The following is an 18,653-nucleotide window of genomic DNA, read 5'->3' on the forward strand; positions in this document are numbered from 1 at the left end:
ATGTTAGTTCATGACACCGGTCATGGTAACGAGGAAGGAAACTTAAACTGCCTGGTCTTTCGTGGTGATATGAAGCGGTGAAAAGGGTCGGACTAAATATATAGATCACAATGGTGCCGCGGGTTGATGGAGCGTGAACTCGGGACCGAAAAGCCGTCAAGCGCCGCCCATCCTCTGAAACGGCCGTTGGCTCCGTTGCTCCGACAGGTGCCGGGATAGTGATCTGTAGCCCTCCCTTCATTTACCTGAGTCGTGTTGGGAGTTAATCTGATTTCGGCAAGAATGTCTCTGCCTGGTTGGTTCCCAATCCGCGTAAAAACCATATGCCGGGTTCTTGTGTAAAATCGAGTTCGGATGAGCACCGATGACGCGAATATTTTGTAAGCCAATTAAGTATTGGTTGTTTCTGGCAGTATTGATAGATATTGGATGGGATGTCACGACTCGCAACCTGTCGCGGAAATATTGCCCAAATCATTCAACGAGTAATCCACAGTAACAATGGCGACGTTTACTCGTACAATTGGAGTCGGCAAGCCGAGCACGGAGCTAGACAACGATAAAGTCCCTTGCAGTTCACCATCTGGCATTGCCGTCCTCATCGTTGGCGCCGGTGTTGGTGGTCTGATGGCCGCACTCGAGTGTCATCGAAAAGGCCATTCGGTGCGCATTTTTGAGAAATCAAAGACTGCAAGCGCTGGTGGTATGTTGATCCCGTATCTTCGCGAGGAATTCGAACCATTTCCAACGTTAATATCTAGGTGATATGTTCACCATCGGCCTCAGCGCACGCAAGATCATGCGCCATTATCCCGCCATGCAACGCGAGCTGGACGAAATCTCGCTGAACACCAAGTGGATGCGATTCCGCAAGTGGACCGGAGAGGACATAGGTAAAGCCTTCCCCTTCAAGTCAATGGTCAAGGCAGTTAGGGATGACGAGATCCCGATGGTGACGCAGCTACGACCCTTATATCACGCCATGTTGTACCACCAGGTGCAACGGTTTGGCATCGATGTCACCTTCGGCAAGCGTGTGGTCGAGTACTATGAAGATGTCGGTCGTGGTGTTGGAGGTGTAGTCACGGATGATAGCGAACACGCAGAAGTAGATCTGGTCATCGCCGCCGACGGGCTACACTCGCATTCACAGAAACTTGGTGGCCAGACCAAATGCAAACCATCTGGCTTGAGCTTGTTTAGAGCGGTGCTGCCTCTTGAGTTGGCATTAGCTAACGAGCTTGTCCGAGAGTACTTTGGACTATACGAGGACAAACATCCAGTGCAGCAAGCTTGGATTGGACCGAATACGCACGCCGTGATACTAAGTTACGTCGATAAGAACAGTGAGAACGGACAGGTGATCTGGGCACTGGCCTTCCGCGAGCGAGGGGAGCAATTAACGAAGGAGTCGTGGCACCACACCGTGACCAGCGAAGCTGTATTAAAAGTCATCGACGAGACGCCCGGCTGGGGCGAGCCATTCAAAGCTCTGGTTAAGATAACACCACCGAACCACATCATTGGCTGGCCCCTGATGCACCGCGATCCAGCCCCTCGTGTCCACGCCCCAGGCTGTCGGATCCTGCAAATCGGAGATGCTGCTCATTCATTCTTGCCTACTTCGGGAAACGGGGCAACACAAGCTATCGAGGACGCCATCACCATCGCCGAGTGTCTAGCCCAAGCAGGCAAAGACAGTATTCCCACAGCGGTCAAGACGCACAATCTCCTGCGCGCCGACCGGGTGTCGTGTGCGCAGTATCTAGGGGTTTTCAACGCCGAGAACTACTATAAGCGAGATTTTAGCGAAGCGACAATCGATCCTTCGGCCATAGCGCCCAAGGTGCCGAAATGGGTTTGGCAGCTGGACCCGGAGGAGTATGCTAGGGAGAACTACGCTGCCGCTGCTGCAAGTCTGGAAGAGGGCAGGCCAGCTTTTGTTAATACGAACACGCCGCCTGGTTATGAGCCGACACCGTGGTCGCTAGATAGTATTTCGAGGTCGGAGAGGGAAGGTAAGAAGTTGGAGTTGAGTGGGGATTGGTCGTGAAGAAAGGGGTTGATGGGTGGACCTGTAGAGAGTACTGTACGATGACGACTTGACAATTGGACTATGTAGATCTCAGCTCCTGATACCCCGTCTAATAATGCGTCTATAAGTCGCTTCCAAGGGAAACCCGATGACTCCGCCTGTCGAACTGGCCTAAGCCGATATGGCATAGGCATCAGTTATGAAACCTCGGACGTGGTACAGGAACCATCCCTCCGTCATCATCAGGTGTTATTGCATAGGAGAAGCATTATCATAGATCCTGTACTTTTCGGATGCCGCATGCAAAAATTTGGCCACTTCAACCTATGGAATGATGACATGTCACACTTTGTAGCCGGCACATGTTGTCCAGACTCAAAAGCGTCATGAATGGCGTTGTGATGAATCCCCGGACGGCTCTGTCTGGACGCCGTTCAGCCGCCAGCATTCCCAAGTGGAATATTGACTTGATCCACCTAGAAACAGAGTATGCTACGGCGAATCTCAGATCAATCGAGTGCTGTGACGGCCAGGCGCATGCGTTGAAGGCCATGTTCTCATAAGTAAACAGCTGGATTGGGCAAGCCATCCTATTACCCTGTCCTCACCGAAGCCCATGATACTCATCCCCCGGCCTGGATTCCGCCATCATCGCCGTCCGTCCCGGAACCCGCACCTCCCCCCGTTCATCTCTCTCACTATCATTATCTCTCCCTCTCCCCACTCGCCCACCCCATTCATCGTCATTTCCACCCAACAACCGCCTCGCGCTCGCCTCCCTCACGCTCTTCTGGTGCTTCTTGGTCGTGTCCACGCCACCAATATGATGATCCTCGAATTTAAACACCCTAAATGCCATCTCCTCGTCGTTGCGTCCAGGCCTATCGATCTTGGGCTGATAGGGGTAAGGATCATCGCGCTCATAGCGGCTGCGCCTCTTCCTCAGGTAGACATGAACAGTACCACGATAATAAGCAGGACGACACCGCCCACGATGAGGCAGACTTTGGAAATTTCAAGGACCCCCGGTTTAATACTTGGGGCGTTGCTGTAGAGCTAATCAGCATTGCAGCTGTGCCGCTCTGAATTCGGGGAACGTCAGCGCTAGGGTGAATTCGTCCTTAAGCAAACGCCAAGATAATAAGCTATATCGCCGTGCCTCCTTGTAGCATTTAGTGAAACGCGCTTTGCGTTTCGTGGAGATATGTAAGCTTATATATAATCAAACAAATCAACTCGTTCGAGTACTTGAAATAGCCATCCGTCGGGGAGCTTTCCATTGCTTGTATGTGCATAAGCTACTTAGGGCATAATTACAGCTTTGTGAATGGGGACTTTGCATCGTATACTCCATGCAGGATAGATTGTGAATACTCGAAAGGTATACAAGCGCCTAGCTTCCACTCGCCCATCTCCCGATTCGATGCCACCTGTTGCCAAAACTCGCAACGGTTGCACAAGCGGACCCAACAATAGCAATCACGACACCAACCCGCCACCCAGCCGTATAGGCGGCAATGATACCATTAGCCTGTTCGGCTGGGAATGCCTCTCGAATCTGCGTGACGCCCATATTGACCACCTGCTGAGGATCAACGCCAGGGACCGAGTCCGTCACTCTGTGAATGAGAGTGTTCACGAATGCCGACTGCGCAGCGCTGATGAAAATGGCGCCTCCCAGGGTTTGGAACACTATTTCAAAGCATTAGATATCAGTGTGTTATCCAAAGATGTTTGGTTCAACTCACTGAGAACCATGCCGCTCACCGACATGTCTACGTTCCCGACGGCAGCCGCGGATGCAATGACGGGCATCTGGACTGCAAGCCCGGCTCCGATACCCGTGAGGACTTGATAGCCGATCCAATTGCCAAATACAGTTTCTGCGTCGAGGGTGTATAAAAGCCCGCAACCGGTGGTCATCAAAATCATTCCAACGATGAGCACCTGCGTCGAAAGTCTTGTTTTGCTGACAAAGATACCACCAACAACAGTAGATATGGTCAGAGAAATAATCAGGGGTAAAGTGCGAAGGCCCGAATCAGTGGCACTGACTCCAGACACAGTCTGGAAGTACAGCGGCAGGTAGTAAATGAGCGTGTAGAAAGCGCCCGCGAAAAAGAAGGAGACAATGCATGAGATGTAGATGCAGCGGTCCTTGAGCAGCCGGAGTATGATCATGGGCTTCTCTCCTTGGAGGTATTCCACATATCCGAAGACAATCAGGAGGATGCCAAAACCACACAGAAGGCAGATGACTTGGGACGAGTTCCAGGGGGCAGATTGGCCACCCGACTCCATGGCGAGAAGGAAGCAGACGATGGCCCCGAGAAGAAGGAAAGCTCCGCCCAGATCGAGATGCCGTAGCTTCTCGCTGGGGCGTGCTTCAATCGGAGTCGCCGATTTGGGCGCCACGTAGTAAAATGCTATGATGATCGCACTCACTGCACCAATGGGGAGGTTTATGAAGAAGATCCAGCGCCAAGAGGCCTGGTCGGTAAAAACGCCCCCGATCAAAGGTCCAATAATGCTGGCAATTCCATAAGTGGTCCCTACGATAGCTGTGTATGTTGCCCGTTGCCGTGGTGGAGCGGCGAAGCCGATGAAAGTGAAAACGCCAGTACCGAGGCAAGCTCCCCCAAGGCCCGAGATGGCGCGCCCGACGACCATGGCTACCGGACTCGGTGCTAGTCCTGTTTGGATGTCATTATAAGAAAAACAGTCGTAAGTTGGATTGAGGATCGTTGTTTACCACAAATCAAGCAACCAATCTCAAACAAAAACAGACCGAAAAGAAACGTCGGCTTCAGGGGAAAGTATCTGAGCGCTTTTCCCCATACACCCTTGAAAGCGGCAGCAAAGGTGAAATATATCGACGCGTACCAGGAGGCCATGCTCAGTGTCCCAAAGTCATCGGTGATCTTTGGAATTGCAGCTGAAACAATCGTCTGAGGGTTGTCAGCTTGCCACCCTGCCGGACACAGGAGAATTCTCAACCGAAATAGTGACAGGCGTCAAAAGTACTCACCATCTCCAGAGATAACATAAACATAGCCAACACTAACGCAAAAGTCAACGCAAACAACCTCAAGCCCTTAGGATAACCAGCCAGCTGGTCCTCCAGTCCCATGTGCCGCATTATTTCAGCCGTCCGCTTCTCCGAATCTAACGTCATCCCCTCATTTCCATACTGTCTCTGCTGGTCAGTACCATGGGACAAAGGTATGTTGTCGTCCGACAACAGCACAGGGTCACGTCTTGGGGGCACGCGACCTGACGGGGACTTCTTGATCTCGACCACTGCTGCCTTTCCCAGATACGCTGTCTCGGGTGCCCTGATGATGAATTTTCCGATACCCAGGCCAGAAAAACGCAGCGAACTCGCGCTCAGGATTGTTCTCTCCCGTCTGCCTGTTTCGGTCCCATGTTGCTGCTGCTGTTGTTGTTGTTGTTGCCGCCCGAACCGGGGCATCTTACCGCTGGCCATGGAATCGTTCTCTACGATGTCTTCTAGACCGAACCGGCGGCTAGAGCGGTGAATCCATCCTGCGCCAGAGTAACGAGAGCCTTTTGATGTCATCGTTGTTGGAATTGTGCAAGTATTAAGCAGTCACTGACTGTCAAAGGCGAAAAGAAGCGAAATTTCCATGAATGGCGAAAAGACGGAGAAAACTGACACGAACACACGCACAGAAAACAATATTAAAAGTTTAGCGGTGGTCGCCACGGATATTTGGCACCCGCATATGCATGCGGTTGCCATGGTATTACGGTGTTGCGTGCTCGGGCCTCGGAGCACTGGCTGGATAAAGCTTGGGAATCGCCGTTGCCGTAGGCCAAAGGCTTGGTAGATGATGGTAAGGCCGTCATCGATTGAAAGAGAAACTCCAAGTTGTACGCATCGGGGAAGATGTCATCAGTTCATTGTTCAAAGAATCTGACTTCAGGAATACACTGATGGAACGATCTTTGTATGTCAGTACGGGGACGTGTAATAGGGCCGTAGCGTTACTAGATGGTAAACTACAAACCCCTTTTGATCACTTCATCCACCAGCCAATGATGTTTTCACCGCTCAATTCTTCCTCATCTCATGATGTTATTTACGATTATCAGATCTGTCTTGGTGCATTTTCCGTTACCTGCTCTTCACAGTTGTTGATCCCGGGGCTACGTAGAATTCCTTCAACTATTGCTAGTCCAAACTCAAAGTTGAGCAGAAAGATCCAATTAAACAGGTAATCGGAGCTAAAACGAAACCGAAACCTGTGGAGCATTTTAGAGATTTCAGATCGGCATCCATGGAATAAATATAGAAGTGAACCCAAAGGCAGAACAAAGTATGGCTTTTTTATTTTCGTCGTTGTAGCTCTATATGAAATAGCCGGAACAACGATGTATAGTCGTTGACGTTGCCTTCACAACCCATGTCGATGATGTAATTGTACGTACGCAACACGTCTGTATCATTTCCCAGTTGCCATGACCATATCGTTCGACCACTTCGGGGGGAGGGGGCAATTGACAATAGGTTTCTCGGTGATATTTCCGCAGTTATTCATTAAAAGATCTGATCTGCGCCGTATTCCTATAATCTACGATTATCATCTCATGGCAAGCTTCTGGTTGGCCCTTCACAAGGACAGTATGCAACTTCAAGTACCGCAGCACGCGACAGCCTGCTATAAAACACGCATAACCACTTCCTGAATTTGCGCTGTCTCTGCTGAAATAACTCGAGTATGCGGCTCTATGGAGGCCTTACTTGTTATCGTCCGATGTCGATGACTATTACAGCATTCCATACTAATATCTCAGTATCCCTCGATGTTTTAAGCACTCGCTTGATGCCATCTTACTACTTTATCCGCGCTGAGGTTGCGAATTAAGTACCGACTCTGCTGACCATAGATATTAAGCTACATATACTCGATATTTGTGTAAATATGAGAGTTTCAATCTCGTTAACTCAGAGTTCCTCAGCTACCGTTACAAAAAAAATTCCTAATGAGGTGAACTCGGTCCAAATAAAAGGTGTTTCTCTTACATTCATATTTGTATATCCGAATTTATAATGTGTCCTTCTAGGCTGATCTGCGTTGCTTAGGTCGTTGAGGGGTACGTCTTCCGAACAGTGAGCCCCTTTTCATGGATATCCCACCAACTAGGATAATTGAATTATTAAAATGTTTCCCATTGACTGACTAGATGCAACATGTTTGTGTCAAAGAGGCAATATTTTTCATGGTGCCTAGAATTTGGACATGGTTCTGTGGGTATGAAACAACGTGGTTTTTGTCAAACTGTTGCTCATTTAGTACCTCAGCGTCGTTCCCTACCCACATCTACCATCTTGCCCAATCAATAATGTAGACATTGCAAATCACAGAATTCTTTCAGGAATTCCGACAGGCGTTTCCTGATCAAGTTGGCCGTTTTCCGGCGAACAAGACAAGCTGGACCTCCTGGTTTCAATTCATAGATTCAGCTTCCAGACGAGCCCGGCTGATATTGCGGCAACGACCTGAGAGTCGCACGGCTTCTCCAACAACTTGCAAAAACCATGGGAGCAGCTACTGACAAACAGCACCGTGGGGCAGCAGTGTAATCTCGCCGCAATTTTAGCCAAAGCCCTGGCGGTTGACCTTTGTTGAGATTCGACAGCCTGACAGCGCTCTGGGTTCTGCGCAAAGCTCTCGAGACAGATAATGAAACGAAAACGGACAGTTTACTCCCTGTGATCAACGTCTGGTTCGAGCACTATCGCCACCTGCTCCTCACCTTCTCGATTACGGAACACTCGTACGATGAGGCGAGGGCCAAAGCTCACTCCCTAGAGCCCAGGCCGCTGGCATAAGGGGCAAATATCAAATGGCAAGGCTTCAATATAAAGCTGCGGTTGTTCTAGAGACGGTGGCTCCAGGAGCTCAGTCACAGCACGGTTCCAGAAGTGGCCAAGGAAACTAGGGGGGTTCATGAGTATAATCAAATGCGGTGGCGCGATGGACTGTGACGTGCCGGGAGAAGCAGATTTTGCGGACAGGCTTCAGAAAGCTAGAGGAGTGGCACTTGTCAGGAGTGGAAAGCAGAGCCTGAACGTTAGCGAGATTGAATTCAATATGGACTGGGTGATGAAGGGCTGGGCCCTGGATTGGCACTCAGGTTAGTTGGTACTCAGACACAATGAAGAATAGCTACACCGGCAGCCCCTTCTCTGAAGAGCCGGTTTTGCCTTGACTTGCTTTGAAAGTTCTTATTGCCGTCCCGGGTACACCCCTAAGCTTAGAAACCCATTCCCGCATTGAGACAATGCAAGTTAAGCGCGACAGTCTAAGCGAGATCTGCGAATCGAATGTTTTGGACAGCCTAGCTTTTGTATCGGAGGCAAGTCGGAACCAAGTTCGCCCAAACCCTGGGCCGTCCCATTGTCCATCGCGCACAATATATCCCGTAACGATGTTGCAAGGCACCCATGTTAACGAGTAGGTAATCGAAACGCCAGCCTCCACCGCCCGGTTCATAGCGAGTTGTAAGATCACCCATTGAGCCGGTGAGGGTTGCGTAACATGTTCTGGCGGCAGTGAAGCAGACCAGGTTATGCGGCCCAGAGAAATCTGCCGTGATCCCGGGCGATCTAACCTACTTTCCATTGGTTGCAGACGGGTTGACACGCCAAAAGGGGTTGACGAGTTTATGGGGTCCAGCGGGTATGTCTCTCGTCTGAACCCCTTGTTTCAGCACGTCCTAGCAGATTGCCGAGTTCCATTGGGTAGGGATCGCCGTTCGCCAGCGGGTCATAGAGTAACACACTCGCGAGCCTCAACTACTATTAAAGAGCCGCATAGTGCTCGATATCTGGAATGCTTTTGGAGGCCATTCTATTCATTTCATTTCAACCAGTACAGCCATTTACATTCTCTGCCACCAGTTTTTTCACTTCAACAAAACAATTGTTTTAAATACCTTCAATCCCGGCTTTCGAATACCTAATCACTACCGCAAAAATGGTCCGCATCAGCTTTGCCGCAACTCTCCTGAGCGTCTGTAAGTTTCCAAACGTCTGATCTATATCCTCATTGATCTTCTCATACTAACGTTTATTCTTAGTCGTCGCTTCAGCGCTTGCACTCACTCCCAACGTGGCCGGAGCCCGCGACGTCGGTAACGGCCAAGGCGCCCAGTTTACAACCGCCGGCTGCATCGACGACAGCGACTGCTCCGAGGGCTGCTGTGCCGGGGGTGCCTCGGACGAAGAGGGTAACGAGGTCGGCATCTGCTCCGGTATCGGCGCCGAGTTTCAGAACGGCAAGACGGGCTGCGGATTCGTGGATCCCAACGCCGATGCCACCATTGCCGCGGCTCAGGCCCAGGTCGAGAAGCAGGGCTTCTAAATCTGCTGAGGAGGTTTCAGGATAGTAATTGGACCTGGACTTCGGAAAGGTTTATTTAATGGCATACTATGCGAAGGGATCTGATCTATAGGCTGGCACTTTATGGATGATTGATCGCGGAGCGCTGAGGTTATAGAAAAGTTATGATTTGACGAAACATTGAAAATCTCCGAGACGGACTTTCTATACATATTCTTATGATACGAACGTCCAATCAAGACTTGAAGATAACGGCGCACTTGGTCAGTCACATAGACCAGCTGGTTGGTATGAGAGTGATACGAATGTCAAGTTGCCGACAGATTTCAAGTGTTGCCTCATATCATGAAACAACCTCACGACTCGACTCCACTTACACGCAAGCAAGACCGCCACGGAAAAGCACTACCAGGATCCAACTTCAGATACGTACAACGCAACTTAGATCAATAAAATCACCCTGTATGCACGTATCTTATCCACCCTCGACTCCTCATCGGCCCTCCACTGCAACAAATGCGTCAACGCCCAACCCTGATCATTCGCACAGGGACCGTTATAATACCCCGCGCTACCATCCATAGTAACAGGATAAATCCACGCGCACAACACGAACCCATTCTCGGTAACAACGTCAAGTTGGGCCTTGTCAACTCCTCGGCCCTCTTCCCAAACTCCCCCCCTCCCCCAGGTTTGCCATAGTGATCCATCGCAACCACCGTATTCCCGGATCAGCACACATCCTAGAGCCGGATGGCCACGATGTGAAGGTAGAAATGGGGTTGCCGTCCGCTGAAGCGCAGCAGGAGGTCGAGGAGGCGCTTTACGGCTTCGAGCCAGGGTTGATTGCCTGTTGTGCGGCAGAGTTCCGGCAGAGTTACGGAGGCAGGCGCCAGGATGGATTACTCGAGGTTTACTTCAAAGGCTGGGTAGTTGACGCCGTTGCTTGAAGAGCGATAGGGTACGGTCATACATCGTGTAGTGGAGGGAGGATCCTACTTCTGTGCAGAATTTCTCCAAGACAAGCATGAATCTATCGAGTGATGGGACGGCGGCGATTTGTGGTAGCGTCAGCTTGAGTGTTGATACGGTGAGGTGCAGCTGCATCACCCGGGGCGAATTATACAGCCACTTTTTATCGGCTGGTTTTTGACGTAGCCGGTGGTGGTTTATAGGTTGGTACAGAATTAGGTGTGACAGTTTACCAGAGTCTCTTCGAGGGTGGTGTCAGGGTGGTCTTTGAGCCAGCGGCTCATCCAAACACCCATGCCTACCCGTTTGCGGACGTCGTTGCGATCGTTGGCCGCGTCGAAAGTGACAAGGTCCTGCATTTGGGTGACATAAATGATTCAAGTCCCATCAATCTTGATGATTTATTGCTGGTTATAGTACTAGCTTGTTGCTTGGATGCAAATGAAGTTGGTGCAGCTGGTATCAAGTCGTTGAGCACCCCCCTCCCCCCCCCTAATAATCGGAATTCCCATAGACCTGCTGCACTGTGTACGGATTGCTCTAACCGAGTTTTCAGGTCAAATTGAGAATATTTGCGAACCGCAATCTACGGTTTCGAAGCAGCTCCCTCTGCAAGCTTTACCAAGGGGACCGACGGCCTATGGTTAAATAGATCGCAATTATGGCCTTCAGAGCCGAACTTTTATACCCTCCAGCACGGCACCTTAACAAATCGCGATGACTGTTGAGGCTCTCAGGCCTATTGCAAAGGTTCGTCCTATAACCATAACCTTGACAGTATCTGGTCTATTGGCCAACGAACGCAGGTTTAACTTGCTAATACCTCTACACTTTGAAGACTTCAAGTATCTGTATACGTTTCATGCGTGTGTACGTCTCCATCAAAAACACCTAATCCTAGCACGAGTATACCCGAGCCCAGACGCAAATGCAGTCCTGCTCTTCGCACGAAACGGGTGCCTAACGCTACGAGTTGAACAGCTCCCACGACTGTATCATCGCCTTGAATAATAAACTGCAGTAGACATGATAAACCACTATATGTAACCCACAAGCGGGATACAAACGATTTCAGGGCCGTCCCATAGATATGTTGCGTTTGCAGTGTCGCATTGACATATGGAACCACCGGGCACATCCGGTGTAGCTCTACAATTAGTCCTATTCCTCGGAAATATAGGTCATTACTAAATAGGCTGGCTTCATTTACAATTCCACTTAAAGAAAGACTAAGCCATTCGTTTCCCCGTTGCACCATGAGTTGACTCCGCTGGTATATCATTCGGCGCAAATCCCAAACATGGTCATCACTCCTTGGGATCACGTCCACCCCTAGCCTCCATAGCAACTTCATACTCCTCATCCGTCTCAAGGTCAAACTCCATCGGATGCGTGATGGGAAGAATGGATATTCCCTTATCCTCGAGCTGTTTGAGCCGCTTTGCTGTGAGCGGACGTGTCTTGTTCATGCTGTAGACCTTGATGCGATGACATGAAGATGTGACGTGAAGATCCCAGTTCCTGTAGCAAGTGACTGTGTGAGCATACCATGTGTCAAGAGGGCCGATCGCTTTGAGGAGCATGACTTACCACGCAGACCTGACATACGTCGGCTGCGTGTTCAACGCGTTGTCCCACGTCCGGACACAAAACTCCAACCACCCCTCCGCATCCACAGGGAGTTCAATTTCCCACAATCTCCAAGCATGAAAATACTTGGTCGACAATTTCTCATACGGCACCTCGTACCACACACTCCCCCCATCGCCCGAAACCTCGACCCGGATCGGCCAATGCCCTCCACCCGAGTATGCCCACCCTCTCAGCTTGATCTTGCCCTCGTGCACTATCTGCTCCTTATCGAGTGGCGTCATAATCGCCGACGAGACCGGCATGTCCTGAATACTAAAGCCGTTGCTATAGAGCGTGTTCTGTTTCCCCACCTGCGGCGTGTAATACAAATACTCCTTCTTCTGCACGGGGGCCATGCTCTCATGCTTAATCGCCCTGATCTCATACAGCCACTTGCAGCTCCGAGCGCCGATGTACCCAAACACGACAGCCCGCAACGGGAACCCGTGGATTTTGGGAAGCGGTTCCCCGTTCATCTCCCACGCGAGCATTACCTCATTGGCTTTGACCTTTCGCCACGGCACGCTCACGACGTAGTTGTAGATCTTTTTCTTCTTGAAGTAGCTATCGGCACCGAAGAACTCGAGGTGTGCCGCGTCGTCGACGAGGCCCCCGCAGCGTTTGATCACTTTCTTGAGGCTGACTCCTGTCCATTTGGCCGCCCCGATGGCGCCTTCACCCCAGGGCGCGTTAATGAGCTCGTCGCCGTCGCCTGGGTACTGCTGGATTTGCTCGATGCGCCGAGTTCCCGAGCATTGGAGGGTCACGGTTTTGGTAATGCGCGGGAAAAGGTCCTCGTTTTTCAGGTCTGCGAGGGTGAGGCGTTGTGGGTTCTTGACGAGCCCAGAGATGTCGAAGGTATAGGCAGAGGGGTTGATTTCCGGGATGCCACCATGGTTGCGGACGAAGAAGTCTTTGTTGGGTGTTATCTCATTCTCCACGAGGCGTGTCTGGTTTGTGTATTACTAAGGTCACTATACCGCCATGGGTTGTACGGATGCTCATGGAAGCTCTCACCCGTGGTGGTTCACCGTTATATGGAAACTGTAAGACGTGGATCATGTCCGCCGACTTCTCCTGTAAGACATACTTCCAACTGATATCTGGTAGTTTTTCAAGCGTAGGCCCCAGGGCGTAGTGGTACTGCTTCCAACGCTCCCCTGTGAGAATGGGATTTGTCCTTGGCAGTGGTTCCAGTTGGAATTCGGGTGGCTAGGATAGGTCAGCCCACGGTATCTTCCCATACGATGACATGTGTCGGATAACACAATGGCTCGAGGTGGACCAACCACTGGGAAGTCGTAGTTGGCGAGTATCTCTTCGGCCCTCTTCCGCTTTTCTGGGTATTTTTCCCACTCAACATATCCTTTCCATCCCTCTCGTTCCTCGGCGAAAAAAGGGACATCCCCCTGTGTCCTGAAAGGTATGGCGTTAGGTTCAGCAGGCGCCATTGTGAGACATCGATGGGAATATTCTTGGAACTTCCAAACGCGATTCTTCAAAGGTGTCAGCAAACTTATCTCAGATGAGAATATTGGGCTTGTCTGCGGTTCGTGAGAGTGGAGGCATATACGGCGCCTCGAAGAACTCCAGTGCATCCCTGCACGTTGCATCATTGAATGCCAGGAAAATACCCACGACAGCCTTCTGTAATCATGACGTATTTTCTCATTAGCGCAATTAAAACAATTGGAAACACTTTGTAAGCACCCTGCGTCTGCGTTATCTCGCCCCTTCGTATGATCGATAGCTACTCGCCCAAATGGGTTCAAGCTGATTTCAGAAGTCTGGGCCAATAGCCTATGCTCCTCGTCCTGGCTGCATCCTAATAATACGCACTTGACTAACTTACAATGCCACGCAATGCACTGCAGCTACTTATCTCGCGCAAAACAACGCATGTGCATAGTGACACGAGTCCTCGGCATATTGTCTTCAAAGGACGCAAAATGCTTCAAGATCGGTGCTGCCGATATGGCATTGGATGCGCATGTCACAACAACGGATGAATAATGGACTTCGACTAGCTGCAGGACTAATTCACGTCAATTTTGCGTTGGGTGTTTGACCAGGAGCAGTGCAACTTATCGGGCATCTCTGAGGTCTTCCGTACCATCATTTCATTACTTCGTACATGCCTGCCGACATGGGCACTCTGATATGCCAACCAGACATCAATGGAGTCGCAGAAACGTATGAACAACCAGATGCATATACCGTTTTGAGTCTCCGAGTACCGATCTCGTCCGAGCTTCCCCAAGGCCAACTGTTCCCCCGAGGCTGATAGGCTCAAGCAATAGGGATCCTGTATTTTAGATATATTTTGGTTGGTTCTGTCTGCTCAATCGGGTCAGATGTGGGATCTAGTCTGCCGTCCGGCGATACCTTCCCAGCTCCCCTGGTCTCTGGAGCGATGCAGAATGATCACCTCCACACCAAGCCCGCACCTCGCTGCCACATTCCTTGGCCATGAGCTTATTGGGGATTCACACTGATCTCATTGATCTGGAGCCATTAACTCAATAGTTCATGTCATATTGCACAGCAAATATTATATCATCACTATAGTTTGAATGTCCAACAACCAAACTCACTTTGCCATGCCCCCCAGTTCTCCTCGTAACTACTTCTTCCCCAGAATGAACAGCTCGCCTTCCGCATTGTTGTCACTAGAAACAAACAACCTCGATCCCGCGGGGTCAAACACCAAACCCGCCAGCCTAAAACAGCTACTAACCGTCAACCCAGGCGAGTTGCACTGCTCCAAATTGGTCGCCCACATGATATCCGTAAACCCGGTCTTACTGTCCGCGGCCGCAACAGGGTCATAAGAACCATCCTCTTTCTTGGTAAAGGGCACCTGAACGACCTTGTACCCGGAGGCCTGGGGCTTCCGGTCCCAGGACCCGTGCAGTGTCACGTACATGTTGGTGCCGTCGGCGTCGAAGACGTTGGTAATGGGCGCCGTGTGGGCCGGGAACGAAAGACGCGGCGGGATGGATTTTTCGGCGCACATGGCATCCGGGAAGCTCGCGTTGGCCCCGCCGCTCGAGGTCACGACCATCTGGTCGCCCGTTTTTAAGGTGGCGTCCTGGATCACGCTGCCATCCCAGACGGTGAAGCAGGTTGGGTAGCCGAACCAGTTTGTGCTGGGTGTGGAGGGGTCGCCGACTGCGTCATATCTGTGTTAGACGAGATGAAAGTAGATATAAAAGATAAGGTGAAAAGCAAAAAAAAAAAAAAAGAAAGGAAAAGAATAAAAAGGGGTTTCACGATGACCTTGATCATCATGGCGGGGCAAGTTGAATAGGTACTTACGGTAGTTGAGCTCTTCTGCCGGGTTGTCAATGTGGATATCGGTCCTCTGCCCATTGACAGTTCGCGCGAAGTCGTCGCCCGAGTTCTCGACACCCCATACCATGCCGTTCGGGTCGAAGGCGAGACCGACCTCGTTTCGCAGCCCGTACCCGAGCGCCCATCCGCCCGAGTTGTATTGATATCCCGAGGCGGGCACGGCGCTCATATCAAATACTCGGACGCAGGCTCGCCCTGTGTTGATGCTGCTGGCGTCCATGTCCCAGTTGTTGTTGCTCCCGACCTGGACGACGAGGAGGTTGGGCTTGTTGGGCACCACCAGCGTCGTCCTTGTGGAGTGTATCCCCTGTCCGATGCCTTGGACGACGACCTTCTGGTTGCTGACCGCCATGGTGGCTGCGTCGTAATCCCACTGCCAGACCGTCGAGACCGAGCTGGCATAGAGCTTTGTCCCATCCGGCGTCAGTGACAGGCCATGGTTCAACTGGCCATTGGTGACAAGTGTCTTGGTGCTGTTGATGCACCCGTCGGCGCCAAAGGTGTGCACCGAGATCCCCGACGTCGCTTGCAGCACAAGCATGTTGCCCTGGGGATCGAATATCATGGATCGCGGTTGTCGGAGGCCGCCAGCGATTTTGGTTGCCTTCCATGTGCTGGATACCGAGTATTGATATCGCGCTGCGGCAACCCCTGAGCAGGTAGTAGGAAACGGCAATGCCGATGGTTCTTGAGCCCATGCTGGTCGTGCGTATCTTGTAAGTCGAACGCTGTGGAAACTAAAATCGGTGGCACTTACCATTACCCGCAAGGGCAACTACACCAGCAGCCACTATACCCCAACGCATGTTGTTAATGGAGTGTAGATTTCAGAAAGATTCAGTTGCAGAAAAATACAAGATTCGTCATTCAACCCAGAACAGGACTTAGTATGGGTGACACACGAGGAGATGCTCTCATATATACAGCTTCATCCCAGTTTGTCCAGGAGGCAAACTGGACGGTGCAACGTCGTCCGCCATTTAGAGCTGTTCAAGAAAGAGGAGAAATCTCTTGGATCGTCCAAACTAGGGGGTTTAAGTCACTTTGGTCCATCAGACCGTCACAGACCAGACTGTTCACGAGACATTGACGTCGTGATGTCCATCTGCCTCCCCACAGATGATAGGATGCCCAGGCATACTAAGGTGTAGAATGCAGGGTATTGGGCCATGGCAGCTACTTTTTTGGGTATGCGGAGCCTATATCAATAAATTGGTCCCAATTAGGCGGAAGGGATCCTCATCTAATCAAGAAATGTGTCGTCGGCTCTTACTGCTGGAACGTCGTGCTATTCCGGCTATTATGGACTACCGGATGATATAATCTACATATGGATGTGCCACCGGCATATAGCTGTGGTCTAATGAGATAATTGTCTTGATTTGCATTGTGGATTCTCACGTGAAACTGTATACGCATCTCTTTACGACAGGATTATTCCACCTCTTCGCGCAGTATACGAGTCAACGCTCTACAGGCTTAGAGCGCGGGATAACGCAATGCCCAACGCCAAGTTCAACAGCAGCGTTGGCCACGAATCAATCGATATACCCTCGTAGTAGAACAATGTGTACTGCTTTATCTATGGATTATGTCATTCAGAGTTCGACAGAGGCCAGCCGGTTCTATCCGTGAATGCGCTTGGCGTAGACTACTAGACTGCATTTCAGCCATTCTTTCTTTGAAAGGCTCATTTGGTCGAAGAGCTTAAGGCCTTGTGATGACGAGTCATGCTCTTTTATGTACTTATAACATATCTTCATAAGAGTTAGAAGACTTCCGTACTTGTTTGTAGACTGTACATACCTTACTACGAAGCCTAGAGAGACCTGCTTTGTACCTTGGCGTACGGAATTTCCAAGAACCGTCAAACTCCGTGATGCAAAAGTGGCGAAATCATAGCATGAGTTCACTTTAATTGGTCGTCGCTATCGTCAGAAGTGCTTTCTTAATTGTGACTTGGGTGTATCAAGTACCAACAGGGAGGGGTGAGCAACTCGATCTCCTTCAATTACCTTCATCACTTGAATCGTACCCATTGTCGTCAGATGGAACCGTTTCCCACCCAATGCCATCGTCTTCATCATCGTTGTGGTCTTCATCCATTGCCGCCCACAGATTCTCCTCTTCGTCAAAAGGGGATACCTTGCCTGGGTGGTCTCAGGATCGGTCTCAGGGGTGATCTCAGGAGTGTACCTGCGGGCAATAGTGATAGTATGCATTTCAAGAAGGTGGCCATGGCTTCTAGGTAAGTTAGAAGCATGAAACCCGGCTTTATCTCTTGTCTCCAACTTACCGAAGCGTTTGAGCGTAGAAGTTCATAGCTGACTGCAGCTTATTCTGAGTCTTGTTCGCCCGCTCGCAAAGACTTAAAACCCTCTCCCGATTCCAGATCCATTTTATTCGGTATGTTTTATGTATTTATGTTGTTGTCTTTCGCAGCATGCGGAGGTATGTTGGTTTGTCTTGGGCCCGAGGCTCGGGTGAATCGCACGACGAGTATTTTGTAAAACCCATTGGCATTTCGTCGTGTAGCGGGGTGAGAAACGTGGGCTTTCGGATGGCGTGATCAGAACTTTGAAGCCATAAGTCCCAGAGCAATGACGGATCAACAGTATACCTCGAACGCCAAGCCATTCAGTTCTTCCCTGATGTTGGTAACAACCTTGACAGCATCGATCAGCTTGGGAATGGCGGCCAAAGCCTGACCAATATCGATAAAACTCGCGACAGCACGGAAAACCTCCATATTGGAATAGTCGCTGAGGGAGACATATCTTGGGCTCCGAAATGCGACAGGAGGTGGAGGAAGGTTCCCTCTCAGCCACATCTACAAGTGTACCATAAACTGCACGTCTTAGACAGTTCTAGGACTGCAACGCCGGCAGCAGAGCAAATTTTCTGCTGCAGAATTCCGGGTACGACATGAAGTGCTCGAATCGAAGGGGGAAAAAGAGGGGGAAAAGGTATGAAGAGTTAACTCGACAAAGCCCAGAGCCTTACCGATGAATTATCCCCTCCCACATCGACACCCAACAGTGGCGGGGCTTAGATGAAGAAGGGTTTAATAGCTGAACAGTGTGCGTTCGTGGTCTCATCAACTCTCTCGCAAGTCGAGTCTGCCAGTGCAGGATTCAAAGCAAATTCGAAGACACTCTGGCAACATCTTGAAGTAATAGTCAGTAGACATGAACGAAACCGCGGACAAAGATCTTGAATAAGAGAATATGTATTAAGACATTACACTAAGTAGCGTCATGATCTTGCCAGTGGCTTTTGTGCTTTACAAT

The 18,653-nt window shown here is 50.5% G+C and overlaps 8 protein-coding genes across 8 annotated transcripts; 4 read left to right on the forward strand and 4 right to left on the reverse strand.

The window, feature by feature from the left end:
* The first annotated feature begins 218 nt into the window (after nucleotides 1-218).
* BCR38DRAFT_525408 (uncharacterized protein) lies at nucleotides 219-2,191 on the forward strand. The gene is made up of 2 exons (XM_040865321.1): nucleotides 219-703; nucleotides 762-2,191. Exons 1-2 carry the CDS (start codon nucleotides 502-504, stop codon nucleotides 2,051-2,053), a joined length of 1,494 nt encoding a protein of 497 aa, XP_040714246.1. The 5' UTR covers nucleotides 219-501; the 3' UTR covers nucleotides 2,054-2,191.
* A 1,237-nt stretch (nucleotides 2,192-3,428) lies between these two features.
* On the reverse strand, nucleotides 3,429-5,165 carry BCR38DRAFT_346783 (major facilitator superfamily domain-containing protein; the record flags this gene model as incomplete). Its single annotated transcript, XM_040856276.1, has 4 exons — nucleotides 3,429-3,727; nucleotides 3,784-4,728; nucleotides 4,788-4,983; nucleotides 5,064-5,165. 4 exons carry the CDS (start codon nucleotides 5,163-5,165, stop codon nucleotides 3,429-3,431), a joined length of 1,542 nt encoding a protein of 513 aa, XP_040714247.1.
* Nucleotides 5,166-8,037: 2,872 nt separating this feature from the next.
* BCR38DRAFT_410830 (uncharacterized protein) lies at nucleotides 8,038-8,521 on the forward strand (the record flags this gene model as incomplete). Its single annotated transcript, XM_040858514.1, has 2 exons — nucleotides 8,038-8,197; nucleotides 8,286-8,521. The coding sequence occupies 2 exons, from the start codon at nucleotides 8,038-8,040 to the stop codon at nucleotides 8,519-8,521; spliced, it is 396 nt and encodes a 131-aa protein (XP_040714248.1).
* Nucleotides 8,522-8,721: 200 nt separating this feature from the next.
* Nucleotides 8,722-9,632, forward strand: BCR38DRAFT_395314 (uncharacterized protein). The gene is made up of 2 exons (XM_040857630.1): nucleotides 8,722-9,079; nucleotides 9,143-9,632. Exons 1-2 carry the CDS (start codon nucleotides 9,040-9,042, stop codon nucleotides 9,424-9,426), a joined length of 324 nt encoding a protein of 107 aa, XP_040714249.1. The 5' UTR covers nucleotides 8,722-9,039; the 3' UTR covers nucleotides 9,427-9,632.
* Nucleotides 9,633-10,181: 549 nt separating this feature from the next.
* On the forward strand, nucleotides 10,182-11,029 carry BCR38DRAFT_410832 (uncharacterized protein; the record flags this gene model as incomplete). The annotated part of the gene is made up of 4 exons (XM_040858515.1): nucleotides 10,182-10,334; nucleotides 10,388-10,495; nucleotides 10,581-10,823; nucleotides 10,934-11,029. The coding sequence occupies 4 exons, from the start codon at nucleotides 10,182-10,184 to the stop codon at nucleotides 11,027-11,029; spliced, it is 600 nt and encodes a 199-aa protein (XP_040714250.1).
* Nucleotides 11,030-11,547: 518 nt separating this feature from the next.
* On the reverse strand, nucleotides 11,548-13,602 carry BCR38DRAFT_438408 (oxidoreductase molybdopterin binding domain-containing protein). The gene is made up of 4 exons (XM_040860584.1): nucleotides 13,299-13,602; nucleotides 13,027-13,221; nucleotides 11,968-12,959; nucleotides 11,548-11,898 (listed from the first exon to the last, which is right to left on the reverse strand). Exons 1-4 carry the CDS (start codon nucleotides 13,458-13,460, stop codon nucleotides 11,685-11,687), a joined length of 1,563 nt encoding a protein of 520 aa, XP_040714251.1. The 5' UTR covers nucleotides 13,461-13,602; the 3' UTR covers nucleotides 11,548-11,684.
* Nucleotides 13,603-14,632: 1,030 nt separating this feature from the next.
* On the reverse strand, nucleotides 14,633-16,169 carry BCR38DRAFT_458931 (soluble quino protein glucose/sorbosone dehydrogenase; the record flags this gene model as incomplete). Its single annotated transcript, XM_040862226.1, has 3 exons — nucleotides 14,633-15,180; nucleotides 15,328-16,062; nucleotides 16,121-16,169. 3 exons carry the CDS (start codon nucleotides 16,167-16,169, stop codon nucleotides 14,633-14,635), a joined length of 1,332 nt encoding a protein of 443 aa, XP_040714252.1.
* Nucleotides 16,170-16,914: 745 nt separating this feature from the next.
* BCR38DRAFT_475779 (uncharacterized protein) lies at nucleotides 16,915-18,112 on the reverse strand (the record flags this gene model as incomplete). The annotated part of the gene is made up of 5 exons (XM_040863019.1): nucleotides 16,915-17,120; nucleotides 17,170-17,275; nucleotides 17,340-17,607; nucleotides 17,660-17,691; nucleotides 17,984-18,112. The coding sequence occupies 4 exons, from the start codon at nucleotides 18,110-18,112 to the stop codon at nucleotides 17,273-17,275; spliced, it is 432 nt and encodes a 143-aa protein (XP_040714253.1). The 3' UTR covers nucleotides 16,915-17,120; nucleotides 17,170-17,272.
* Nucleotides 18,113-18,653: the final 541 nt, after the last annotated feature.

This window comes from Pseudomassariella vexata (genome assembly GCF_002105095.1).
Source record: "Pseudomassariella vexata strain CBS 129021 chromosome Unknown BCR38scaffold_9, whole genome shotgun sequence".
Taxonomy (NCBI): domain Eukaryota; kingdom Fungi; phylum Ascomycota; class Sordariomycetes; order Amphisphaeriales; family Pseudomassariaceae; genus Pseudomassariella; species Pseudomassariella vexata.

What these genes read in the sequence shown, in the direction of transcription:
- BCR38DRAFT_525408 (XM_040865321.1), top strand. Translation starts at nt 502, where the DNA reads ATGGCGACGTTTACTCGTACAATTGGAGTCGGCAAGCCGAGCACGGAG. An exon ending in AAAGACTGCAAGCGCTGGTG is followed by an intron (nt 704 to 761) that starts GTATGTTGATCC and finishes GTTAATATCTAG; the next exon opens with GTGATATGTTCACCATCGGC.
- BCR38DRAFT_395314 (XM_040857630.1), top strand. Translation starts at nt 9,040, where the DNA reads ATGGTCCGCATCAGCTTTGCCGCAACTCTCCTGAGCGTCT. An exon ending in CGCAACTCTCCTGAGCGTCT is followed by an intron (nt 9,080 to 9,142) that starts GTAAGTTTCCAA and finishes GTTTATTCTTAG; the next exon opens with TCGTCGCTTCAGCGCTTGCA.
- BCR38DRAFT_438408 (XM_040860584.1), bottom strand. Translation starts at nt 13,460, where the DNA reads ATGGCGCCTGCTGAACCTAACGCCATACCTTTCAGGACACAGGGGGAT. An exon ending in CCAACTACGACTTCCCAGTG is followed by an intron (nt 13,222 to 13,298) that starts GTTGGTCCACCT and finishes GACCTATCCTAG; the next exon opens with CCACCCGAATTCCAACTGGA. An exon ending in ATAACGGTGAACCACCACGG is followed by an intron (nt 12,960 to 13,026) that starts GTGAGAGCTTCC and finishes TACACAAACCAG; the next exon opens with ACACGCCTCGTGGAGAATGA.